General features: G+C 34.9%; 1 protein-coding gene across 5 annotated transcripts; it reads right to left on the reverse strand.

Moving 5' to 3' along the window:
- Positions 1-272: 272 nt before the first annotated feature.
- LOC137654708 (uncharacterized) lies at positions 273-8302 on the reverse strand. 5 transcript variants are annotated; one of them, XR_011046684.1, is made up of 4 exons: positions 8006-8302; positions 7555-7839; positions 969-7419; positions 273-802 (listed from the first exon to the last, which is right to left on the reverse strand). XR_011046684.1 is itself a non-coding variant. In XM_068388604.1 (2 exons), exon 2 carries the CDS (start codon positions 3995-3997, stop codon positions 1550-1552), a length of 2448 nt encoding a protein of 815 aa, XP_068244705.1. In that variant the 5' UTR covers positions 3998-7839; positions 8006-8302; the 3' UTR covers positions 866-1549. The 5 variants fall into 5 exon arrangements, 1 of the variants encoding a protein (XP_068244705.1); XR_011046683.1 differs by having other exon boundaries at positions 296-382; positions 518-802; positions 969-7839; XR_011046682.1 differs by having other exon boundaries at positions 969-7839.
- Between the last annotated feature and the right edge of the window lie 4930 nt (positions 8303-13232).

The raw sequence follows: 13232 nt of genomic DNA on the forward strand, positions 1-13232 counted from the left end.
TCTTGACCTACTTATAATCATATTTCATGACCCCATAATTCGCACCATGCACTAATTTTAGCTAGATCTCTATCAAGGGATTCAACAACCCCAGATCTACATTCAGGAGATGGAATTGATGCAACGAGATTGTTTTTTAAGCCAAACCACATGTCATGTGTATATAGTAGGAAAAGTAATGGGCCAAGAACACTACCCTGAGGATAAGCTGAAATTTGAACTTTCTACAATGGTAGTTAGGAAAACTCTTCAAAATAATTCACCAAATTTATTATAAACATTTCAGAAAAATAAAAATGCTATAAATGTTCTATTTCGATTGCTTGAAGGTGGTTATATCTAGGGGTAATTTCCAAACTACTTTCAGCTTTTCCAACCTCACCTGTATAAACAACAAAAATGAATATATCAAAATATAATAAAAGAAAGGAAATTATATAAATTCAATTTGAACAAAGTATATATGAATAAATCGTAAATTGCATATATGATCTATATAAACCTAATAAGCCATTACCGATAATGTTGGAAGTGCTCGCCAATGTAACAAACAGGGAATTTATCCTCGGACTAAGCCACTTCAATTAAACATTTGGATAAATGATATCCTGGAAAATGAAATACATTCCGACATCAAACACTGTCCTGAAGCTATAAATATAAGCAATATAATTTTATATAATGTATTCACTATAACATTCACCCTTCGAATTAAATCTAATATAAAGTCTTACCAATAATATAAATAAGAAAGATGAACGCAGGATTATAACCCAGGACGACCTAGCTTCACCAATTATACCTAAGCGAAAGTATTGTAAAAGTATCAAAATTAGTTTAATAGTACACTATATATATCTATCAGAGAGGAAGGAATTTATTTCAATATTGGTGCTTTGAAGGCTTAAGGCAACGGATAATGATTACCATAAAACATTACGAAACCCCTAACAATGCTTGGTTCTCACCTTTATCCATGCAAGCTATGAGACGAGTCGAATGCCCTCGAAGTTTAAAGTTTCATGCCGAAGGAAGCTCAGAGTCCAAATTAAAGGAAGTTAGTTCATGTTAAATAACTTCGGGAATGTAGAAACACTTGAATCTCGTAATCCAAACATGGTTCAATAAAATAGCAGCACAGCACAAATTCAATGGTATGAAAATCTTGTAGCACAAATCTAGCAGCTCAAATCTTCGTGCCGAAATACTGCCAGTGAAGATATGGACGGTATGGTATGCTAGGCCAGACTGACTTGGGTATATCCATGAACCTCCCAAGTAAAGAGAAAATGGCGTGATTAGCAGGCTTGTTAGCTAATTACTTAGCTCGTAGTAAGCAAGCAGGACTTAGATGGTACCAAGCATATAAATGTAATTTAACTAGTTATTTTAATAGTTTAAGAGAAAAGTCCTCCTTACTTCAATAAATACATATATAAATATACTAATAAACTAACGTAAGAAATACTAATTTCCGTTTAGTCCACGGAAGAGGATGAAGATTTTTCAAAGGTAAAAAATCTTCATCGCTGTAAATGAACATATGAAATTAGAGCAAAATTTTCCTTGTTCTTTCCTCACTTACCGTAGCAGCTTTTCTTTTAGGCCGCGAGGAAATTCTCTTTCTATCAGCACCAGGAACATTCTTATTATCAGTATTACAAACTACATCATCAGTAGTATTAATCTCAAGGAAAGGAATTATTTGACTTGCATGTAACTTACTAATCTTTTTAGTTTTCCCTTTCAGTACAGTTACTTGTGTCACCTCTCCCAAATCATTACTTACAACTTCGCGAACTAATCCTAGGGGATAATTACTCCTTTTAGTATGTTCCTCCTTCACAAGAACTACATCTCCTGGCTTTATCAATGCATGAGAAACCGGACGATACCTGTCCTTTCGGTCAATAGCTTGATATAATAAATTACCTAAAAACTCTTTATGATAAATATTATTAAGATTTTCTTTAACCTTGCACAACCCCTGGTAACTCCTCTCTATGTCTCTGGAATCAAAATCTGGATCTTGTGGAATGCTCTGCAATTCAGGAATCAAATTTAAAGAAGACAGCTCATACCCTCTGATCAAATGTTCAGGGGTGATTGGTTCAGGAAGAGAATCTTTACTATCATTTCTAACAACTTCCTTAAAAGCTATGGGACGTCTATTAGCGAGATGGATCACATTACATACTAAAAATTCAAAATCCGAATAGGATAAAATGTTATTCTTTATTGCTCCAAAAATTAACCTTTTTACCATTTTAACGCACACCTCAACCATAGATCCCAACTGACTAGCACCTTTGGAATATTGTTGAAAGGAAAGAGGGGCAACATTATTTTCTTCAAAATAAAGTAAAGTTTCTGGATCCCTGATAAACGATGTAATAATATTAGCTCCGGCTACAAGCTGCGATCCCTGATCACTAATGCACAACTGAGGGATCCCATACTCCAAACAATGCATCTGAAAAGCTCTTAAAAATTCACTTACATTTAAACTTTTAACTATCTTCATATTAATTGCTCTAGACCAAGTACAAGTCAAACATAATAACCATACTTTATGTGTCCCACCACTAACTTTAACTGAAAATGGACCAAGATAATCTATAAATATATTGGCAAAAGGTACATTAGGTGGATTACAACGGAAATCTCTATAGGAATTCTGATTAAGTTTAATGCTACGACTATTGAACCGACGGCAATGAACACACTGCTTCAAAGCTTTCTTAACAGTAGAAAAATGTTTGGGTATGAAATAATTTCTTCTTAATTCGGTCAATACGGCATAACTACCAGAATGAAGTAATTTATCATGAGCATTCATTATAATAAGTCTTGTGAGATAACTATCATTAGGCAGTAGAATGGGAAACTTGTTATCTTTGTTTAAATACCACTTCTTAAATTTACTTCTTACTCTAAGCAAACCTTGCTCATCAAAAAATATGTTAAACTTTGTCACAATAGAAGGAATGTCTTTAATAGGCACATTAACTTGACTGAAATATTCAAAAACTTCAGAAAAATATTTCTTCTGCTCAAAAGATATCAATAAATTAAGGGCTTGAACAAAGTAGGGAGTACTAAAATCGTCATTATCACACTTCAACCCGGCTCTAACTTTCCATTTCTGGACACACATCAAAACTCTCTGATATACTAGCACTAGTCTCCTAAAACTGGAAAACCTGTTAATATCAATGAGAGGCTCCGCACTGGACAAAAGCACAGAAAGACCATGGGAACAATTGCTCTCTTCACCAAGTTCAAATGCTGGTATTGTGACTGATAGCTCTGGAATATTGGCTTCATCCAAACTAGGTCCTGAAAAATAATTTGAATTCATGAGCTGATTATACGACACACATCTTGTCACCAAATCTGCAGGATTTGCCTTACCAGAAACAAATTTAAAAGTGACAGGAAACATTTCACACTTTCTCTGAATATTATGAATCCTGTTGCGAACAAATGTTGTGTGTTTATTCATTTTATCTAGTTTAGATGAAGATGCATTAAGCCAATGTAAAGCACAAATGGAATCTGTATATAAAGTTATATTCACAATCTGTAGAGGCTTCATGCAATGTGACCCAGATAAGTCATTGAAAATTTCCATAGCACATTCTACTCCTAAACTTATTGCATTTAACTCAAGGGCTGGTATCGACTTGCCATCTAGCTGTTTATTAACTAGCCTATTCTTGGCATGAACGAAGCTAAGCTTATTACTCTCATTATGAAACAAATAAAGGACACATCCATATATATCACGACTGGCATCGGTAAACACTACAATACTATATTCACCATTACGAGGACCAACAGATCTAGAAATACGTAAAGGTGCTGCTCTGTTACACTGCTTTGAAATATTTCGCCATTCCTTCTGCAACTCCTGAGATAGTAATTGATCCCATCTAAGTTTCTTTCGACACTGTAATTTATGCATAAATAATCTGCACCTGTTAAATAATGGCATATTAAATCCAAAGATATCGAACTGGGAAGCAATAGTTTGCAATATGGACCTTTTAGTCTTAGCTTCAGCATTTAGATTAATGGGCTTTGTAAATATCTCATCAGAGTACCTATCCCATGTTAGACCGAACAGTTTATTTGTTTCAGGAGTGACTACTTTATTCTCTACATCAATTACATCCTGTAAATCCCTATCATTAGTGACAATCTGTTGAACCTTGAAATTGTATGGCTCAAAAATACATGGAATCTATTTATAAGCCCAATATAAACTCTCTGAATCATTGAAAGTGACAGCTCCATTATCCATATATATAAGTGAATATATTAAATGCTTCAATTCAGACAACATTGACTGGTCAGATGCTTGTGCAACTAATATGTAATACAGAGATATCATAAGTAAAAATGGGCTGCATCTCAATCCAAACGGAAGCCTAACATTCTTAAATGCAACCAAGGAAAAATCTCCCTTACTAACATTCTTGTACCAGTAAAACAGTAATCTAGCTTGGTCAGCTTCACTTAAAGCAAGCATATTAAACGCCTTCTGCAAATCAAAAACTAACAAATTCTTATCAAACCGTAAATTAAGGAAAGATGATGACAATTTCTGATTCAAAATAGGTCCTGAAAACATACACTGGTTATGTGATAAAGATGTGCTTTTAGAAGATTCCTTGAGATTAGACAAAAACACTACCCTACATTTAGTCGACTCTCTGTCTAGCTTAAAAATAGGCATATGAGGCAAAAAAGAGAAGTAGGGATGTTCAGCCTTGTAAACCTCTAAATCATATATTGGCTCAATGATACCCAACTTAATCTGCTCTTTAAAAGTTTGATCAACTAATTGTAAATGACCTTCATTCTTCCTGAGCTTCTTAAGGTTTGACCTAAGTATGAGCTTAGATAACACCTCATTTTTAGAAAGTAAATGAGACACTTTGGTATTCCATGACAAAGGAACTTCTATCCTTCCGTCAGATCTTCTACTAATCTGTTTTAAAGTAAATTCAGTTAACTTTTCGTCAAGGTCTGTATTAGTTTCACAATAATTCGTTTGATCATAATTCAAGAAATATTTGCACTCAGATTCGAGAATTTGATCAGTGGCACGCTGCAATTGTCCCTCCAAAATATCACCCTTATCATTAAGGACTGAAAAAAATGTATTAGTAGTAAACCCTGATAGGCAATTTTCTTCCAAAATATCAACACTATTGCTAAGAAAGAAAGAATTGCTGTAAACATGGATATTTGAACAATTAGCTTCCTTACTTACTGATAAACAAGCTCCCAATCCCCCATCTGTACCTCTGAAATTGGCAAGCAAAGCTTCAATATTACCTGTGAGCATTATTCCTACCTTAGATTCAATGTACACAGAAGGACTCACATTACCAATCAGTATCTCTTTTCCCGTTAAGCAACTGAAAGAATCTGTGCCCAGCAAAAGATGCACATTATCAATTTTCCTCAAATTACTATTCAACAATTTATCAGCAAGAACTAACCCTTTACTGTGCACAGCTTCAACAAGTTCACCAAGAAAGGGTAACTCCAAATTAATGATTATATCCGGAACCACAATTGCCAAAATATGCTCTACTGAATCTCCAATCCTAAGAGGCATCTTAATAACTTTAGTACAGTACCTTTTACTCTCATTAAAGCCCTTGACAGTGAGCTCAATGTTTGAGTGAACAATTTTAAAATTGTGCGAATTTGCTAATCTAGCAGACACAAATGTACTCTGAGAACCGCTGTCCTTCAAACCCCTATAGACACTATCATTGCCCTCAAGAGAAAAAGTAAATGTGGGCAATATGGAATTCGTCGAGTACTGGTGTGTTACAGCAACTCCACTGCTAGCCTCCTGTTTGGCATTAGAATTAAGTTTATTAGTCCGAGATGATCCATCCCTTGCAGATTCTGACACACAGGTAACTCATGTGATAACCATTACAATTTATGCAACGCTTTTTAAACCTAAACCTACACTCGCTAGACATATGGTTTAACATTCCACATTTTACACAACCTCCGAAAGACTCAATTATGTGAACTTTTTCTGCAGGAGTAGAGAATTTCTGACATTTATTAACATAATGATTAGTTTCCTTACTATCACTTCTACTACAAAGGAGACAGTTTGGTACAGAAAATTTACTTTCCATTACTTTAGTTTTAACGGCCAAACTATCAGTACTGTCTTTAACAGGAGTATTTCTGAACTTATTTCTAAACTTAATCTCTTGAGGAGTTTTACCTTTAGTACTTTCGTACCTCTCACTAGCATTAAAAAAATTATCGAGAATATCATCCAAAGAGGGGTGAGTTTTCGTGGTGATTTGAACCAAGTGACTCTTGAAATTATCATTAATTCCACGCCAAGCAAAAAACCTTGTAAACTCATTAGCATCAATTTTTAACGTCCTAACAGCCTCACAAATAGTTCTCAGATTTGAGATATATATGAAAGGATCATCCTTCTCTCCAAGCTTAAGATTCAACAATTTCTGGATGGTAGAATTTATTCTAGCTTCTTTAGAAGCAAAAGCTGAAACCAACAACTCCTTGGCATCTTTATAAGATTGCTTGTCAGCTTCTAAGCTATACAACAAATACTTAGCCCTACCATCTATTTGCTGTTTTAGTAAAAGCAATAAATCCCTATCTGGATAACTAAATGCACTGGTTGTGTTTTCAAACTCGGTTATGAACCTTAGAAAATCTTCCCCTTCTCTACTACTAAATTTTGGAAGAGGAGCTGTGGGCTGCTTAAGCAAGCTTCTAGCAGTATCAGTTACATTAGAACGAGGATTTTCAGAAACATCAAGCAAGGGCAACAACCTTTCAATTTTATCCAAATAATCTTGACATGAATTTAATTCAGTTTCCAAATCAGCCTCAACTACAGTTTCTCTATTAAAAAATTTCTCAGCTAGAATCTTACTATCGAGATCAGCCAACTTTTCCTTATAGTGTAAGAGAATAGCTCTCTCAGACAAACGCTCAGAAGGATTAAAGGAATCATAATTATTAACATTATTAAAACATTCAGTGACCTTTTTCCTAATAGTCTTCCGCTCACCTACAAATATCTGCAACTTATTCATATTTAACAAAATATAACGAGCTAGAAAAGAAAATTGATTATTGGACTCTGAGCAACCCTCAAACACAAGAATTTTACTCCGGCAAATTCAGCAGTCTCCATCAAGGCCCCACGTTGGGCGCCATAAGCTGAAATTTGAACTTTCTACAATGGTAGTTAGGAAAACTCTTCAAAATAATTCACCAAATTTATTATAAACATTTCAGAAAAATAAAAATGCTATAAATGTTCTATTTCGATTGCTTGAAGGTGGTTATATCTAGGGGTAATTTCCAAACTACTTTCAGCTTTTCCAACCTCACCTGTATAAACAACAAAAATGAATATATCAAAATATAATAAAAGAAAGGAAATTATATAAATTCAATTTGAACAAAGTATATATGAATAAATCGTAAATTGCATATATGATCTATATAAACCTAATAAGCCATTACCGATAATGTTGGAAGTGCTCGCCAATGTAACAAACAGGGAATTTATCCTCGGACTAAGCCACTTCAATTAAACATTTGGATAAATGATATCCTGGAAAATGAAATACATTCCGACATCAAACACTGTCCTGAAGCTATAAATATAAGCAATATAATTTTATATAATGTATTCACTATAACATTCACCCTTCGAATTAAATCTAATATAAAGTCTTACCAATAATATAAATAAGAAAGATGAACGCAGGATTATAACCCAGGACGACCTAGCTTCACCAATTATACCTAAGCGAAAGTATTGTAAAAGTATCAAAATTAGTTTAATAGTACACTATATATATCTATCAGAGAGGAAGGAATTTATTTCAATATTGGTGCTTTGAAGGCTTAAGGCAACGGATAATGATTACCATAAAACATTACGAAACCCCTAACAATGCTTGGTTCTCACCTTTATCCATGCAAGCTATGAGACGAGTCGAATGCCCTCGAAGTTTAAAGTTTCATGCCGAAGGAAGCTCAGAGTCCAAATTAAAGGAAGTTAGTTCATGTTAAATAACTTCGGGAATGTAGAAACACTTGAATCTCGTAATCCAAACATGGTTCAATAAAATAGCAGCACAGCACAAATTCAATGGTATGAAAATCTTGTAGCACAAATCTAGCAGCTCAAATCTTCGTGCCGAAATACTGCCAGTGAAGATATGGACGGTATGGTATGCTAGGCCAGACTGACTTGGGTATATCCATGAACCTCCAAAGTAAAGAGAAAATGGCGTGATTAGCAGGCTTGTTAGCTAATTACTTAGCTCGTAGTAAGCAAGCAGGACTTAGATGTAATTTAACTAGTTATTTTAATAGTTTAAGAGAAAAGTCCTCCTTACTTCAATAAATACATATATAAATATACTAATAAACTAACGTAAGAAATACTAATTTCCGTTTAGAGGAACACCAGATATCACATTCCTATACTCACTATCGTGACCATCAACAACAACTATTTCCGATCTATTACTTAAAAATTCAATAATGATGGCAAGAAACGACCCACCCACTCCCAACATTTTGAGTTTGAAAACAAGGACCTCATGATTAACAAGGTCAAAGGGAGCACTAAAATCAGGGTCAACCATACAAACTTCTTGACCACAACCAAGGGATTTCTGTACAGCATTGGAGATTGTAAGAAAGCCATCACATGCTCAAAGGCCTTTACAAAACCCAAACTGCCATTTAGGGAACAGATAATTACCTTCAGCAAATCTATTGAGACGTTTTGCCGAGAGACTTTCAAAACTTTTGATGATACGGGAATTATGGAAATTGGGCGGCAATCAGCTGGACTTGAGCTGGCACGAACGCATTTATACAATGAAGTAACATTACCAATTCTCCAACAAGTGCTAAATATTCCTCTTCTTGCTAACTTGTGCAAAATAATAGATAACTTTGGAACTAAGATATCTCTAGTCTTTATGGAAAAAAGAAAAATACCATTTGGGTATACACCTCCATAAGCATCAAGGTCCATAAAGAGAGCTTTAATTTCACGAGATCGAAAAGCTAAACTAGTGAGTTTAGCCTCAGGAATGACTGATGTCAATAGTTTGTGTTTTTCCTTAGGCCCAGAAAAAGTGTAGGCATTACATACTCTGTCAGGCTACGAAGTAACTGGATGTTTGACAAGAAGAAAAACATCTATCTGCAAAGCATTCTAGATTTCAAATTAAGATGTTGTAGCTCCTTTTAAAAGACTTGGGTGCCAAGAAGAATTTTCAAAGTTGATTGAGAAGTTTATTTGTCAGGTCTACATGCCTGGCACAAACATTGCAAACATCGATGAACTCCGTTGGTACATCTTCTTTTAAAAAGAAAACAAGACAGTGATAACCTTGCCCCACCAAAAAGCAGCTTTGACACCATACATATAAAAAGCACATTAGAGCGGAAAAGGTCTGATAAACCACACCCAAATTTGCCAGTCACATCACATTTTAGATGGGACATGACGAAGCACAATAATTACAACCCTTTGGACAGTGAATGACAGAGCCATCTGGTTTAAATAAAGGAGGAACTGTTGCATCTACACTAAAGATTTCAGATTTAAGGGTAGTCCACCACTTATGTTTCTGGGTTGTACCAGAAAGGGTTTCTTTCATGGTTAAATTGTATTTCTTTTCAGTTGAAGCATAAACTCCTTGAGCAAAAGCTCCACGCTGAGTATAGTTATTCCAAATCAAATCTGATCTGTTACCCTTCCAAAGATGATAGGCCCCCTACTCCTCTAAATAAGCACGTCTGCAACCAACTTTGAACCTTGGTTTGTCTTTTACTCGGTACTTTACCACATGAAAGGGGATACAACTATCAATTATGTTGACTAGATTCTCATTCAAAGGGGCGACAGGATCAACAATACTAATACCATACAATTGTGACCAATTCAAGTCCAAAATATCACTCAAAATCTCATTCCAATCTGTTTGAGATTTCATATAAATCTTACATGAGTATGCTATATCAGGGACAGGCTGCTCAGTCTTCACAACTAATGAGATCAAGGCATGATCAGATGTCCCAACTGGAGAAACAACCTTACTTGTTATAAAGCCAGGGAAGTCGGTGTATACGAGGATCAAGCAGTTACCAGACTTGTGAGTAGCACTGTAGCTTCACTTATGATCGGATCACAGCCTGATTCAGAGGCAAGGTCTAAAGCTCTTAAGCCATGGCATCCGATAGAAGAAACAGAATTTAACCACTCCCTATGGTGAGCATTGAAATCACCAACAAAGACAAAATAGGCCTTACTCTTATCTTGAACCTCAGCCCTAATGGTATGAAGACAATTGGAGATAGAATCCTCCATGTCTGGGTTCCGGTAGATCGTACACAAATATTTGTTATGCTTGCTGCAAACTTATATTACCTGAATCTCATGACATCTACATTGATAGCAGGAACTATGAGAAGCAGGGTACTCAGTCCTAATATACACTGACATTCCCCTTGGTCTAGGAATGGCATCCCGTTTCAAAACTTTTGGCTTCTTAAAACAAGTTATAAGGAGTTCAGATATGTGCCTCATAATAGAAACCAAAGTTTCTGAGCACAAAAGAATATCATACTATCTGAACGCAACTGTAAGATCTTGAATATTTGCACGAAGACCACGAATATTGCAATGAAGTGGACGACATTGACGAAATCTACGACGTACTGGTCGTGAATTTCCCTCAATGTCTCCAGACAGCCTAAGAATTAATGGTAATAGAAAAGATGTCATACTTAAAAACTAATTTGACAAGAACGATAACAAAAACAATATGTACAAAAATATAAATAGAGCGATTGATCAAACCCACAAACTATAGAAGAAAGGTCGGAAAAAAATGGTCAACATAGAAGAGCCAATACACTATGCAATGCTAAATATCCTCCAGGATAGCACCTTCAACAGAACGGAGGACAGTAAGGATTTTTTTGAAAAGAAAAAAAAAAGCAGATAAGGAAAGACAACCTCTTGATAAACCACTAGGCATCCATGCCCCTTTGATTAAGCCTGTCCAATACACTTTTAAAAGAAAAACAAGCGGAAAAAAATAAGATAGAATAGTGGGCCCGAGTGTACCCTCCCACAAGAGAACTCTAACCCAAGAGAGGGCAAGACCACGGTACAGAGGCTATGGCACTACCCAAGACTAGAGAACAATTGTTTGATTTTGGAGTGCCCTTCTCCTGGAAGATCTGCTTACCATTGCTAAAAAGACTCTTCTACCCTTACCAAGGGGAAAGTAGCCACTGAAAAATTACAATTACAGTAATTAACCCCTTGAGCGAAGAAGAATTGTTTGGTAATCTCATGTTGTTAGGTGTATGAGGGAAGATGAGAATTGGTAAAGAATAGGCCAGATTATTCGGTGTATGTGTAGGCAAAGACAAAATGAGCCGTAACCAGAGAGAGGGGTCCAATGTATCACTGGCCACTCGAAGGATCCAATAAGTCTCTAGCGGTAGTATTTCAACGGGTGGCTGGTGGCCAGGCCAACATGCTACCATTTCTAAATCATTAAGGGGACCTCACAATGCTTTGGTACATTAAGAGATTCTACCACTATTTTGACACATTAAGTACCCTTAGCAATGCTTTGACATTGAAAGACATAACACTGCATTAGCACATTACGAGGATCTAGCACACTTTTGACATATTGAAAGGAGATAGGTTGTTTTGTTTAGTCACACGAGACCCTTGCACTTTTTCGGCACATTAGAAGAACCCTGCTTTGGCACATTTAAGAGGACACTTATGGCACATTAAGAGGATCTAATCTTATTTCAGCACATTAAGAGGATGAAGCGCAGTTTTGATACATTAAAGAGGCAGTTACACTCTTGGCCCATTCAGAAATACTTCCAATTTTTGGCATTGCAAGTCCGTAGCATTTTTTAGAAATTAAGAGCGAAGGCTATAGCATTCCTTAATTTTGTTATTCTTGGTTTATGAAAAAAGTGACTAGCAAACGACAGACCAAAGGACCCACTATACACAGAGGTAGACAGAAATTTCAACATTCTCTCTCTCTCTCTCTCTCTCTCTCTCTCTCTCTCTCTCTCTCTCTCTCTCTCTCTCTCTCTCTCTCTCTCTCTCTCTCTCAAATTAATTAATCAATCTGAAATAACTTTCAGGTCCTTTACCAATCTTCACTTAGTAAGAAAACTCAGTTTTTCCTGTTGTTGCTGTAATAGTTTTTGTATGACCCCTCCAGTGTCATATGAATTTTCAACAAAAGGCCGATGTTCCATCAGTGTCATCAAAACATCAACCGTCGTTCATTTTAACTTGTTCCCGCTAGAGATTCATTACTTGATGGGTTATGGACCAATTATAAATCGTTGACAGAGATCGACTCACTGAGGGAGAAAGAACTTATTTGGATATCAGTTAAGAAAAGTAAATCCTAATTTGGTAACTGTATCAGGTTATATCGTTGAGGGAGTAGTCATACACACACACACACACACACACACACACATATATATATATATATATATATATATATATATGTATATATATATATATATATATATATATATATATATATATGTATATATATAAATATAGTATATATATACTATATATATATATATATATATATATATATATATATATATATATATATATATATATATATATATATATATATATATATATATATATGTGTGTGTGTGTGTGTGTATACATGCATATAAATATATATATATATATATATATATATATATATATATATATATATATATATATGTGTGTGTGTGTGTGTGTGTGTGTATATATATATATATATATATATATATATATATATATATATATATATATATATATATATATATATATATATATATATATATATACTGTATATGTGTGTGTGCATGTATTTTTGTGTTTTTGTGAAGAAAGGCATAACTAAGATTACCAAATAATTCTTCGCTCTACGGGCTAATTACTGTACTATAAGAGTTCTGTGGCTACTTTTCTCATGAGAAGGGAGAATATTTAGACAGAAAAGAAGAGGCTGACAAAGCTATGAGTTAAAGAAGTAGCTATGGTGTAAGAATTGCTCACAGAATTATTAATGAAATCTCTACGGGGGCAAAGAAGAAGAAGCATTTAC

This window comes from Palaemon carinicauda, chromosome 15 (assembly GCF_036898095.1).
Source record: "Palaemon carinicauda isolate YSFRI2023 chromosome 15, ASM3689809v2, whole genome shotgun sequence".
Taxonomy (NCBI): Eukaryota; Metazoa; Arthropoda; class Malacostraca; order Decapoda; family Palaemonidae; genus Palaemon; species Palaemon carinicauda.

Bases quoted from the DNA above. Each gene is read 5' to 3' on its own strand.
- LOC137654708 (XM_068388604.1), bottom strand. From the start codon at position 3,997: ATGCCATTATTTAACAGGTGCAGATTATTTATGCATAAATTACAGTGT.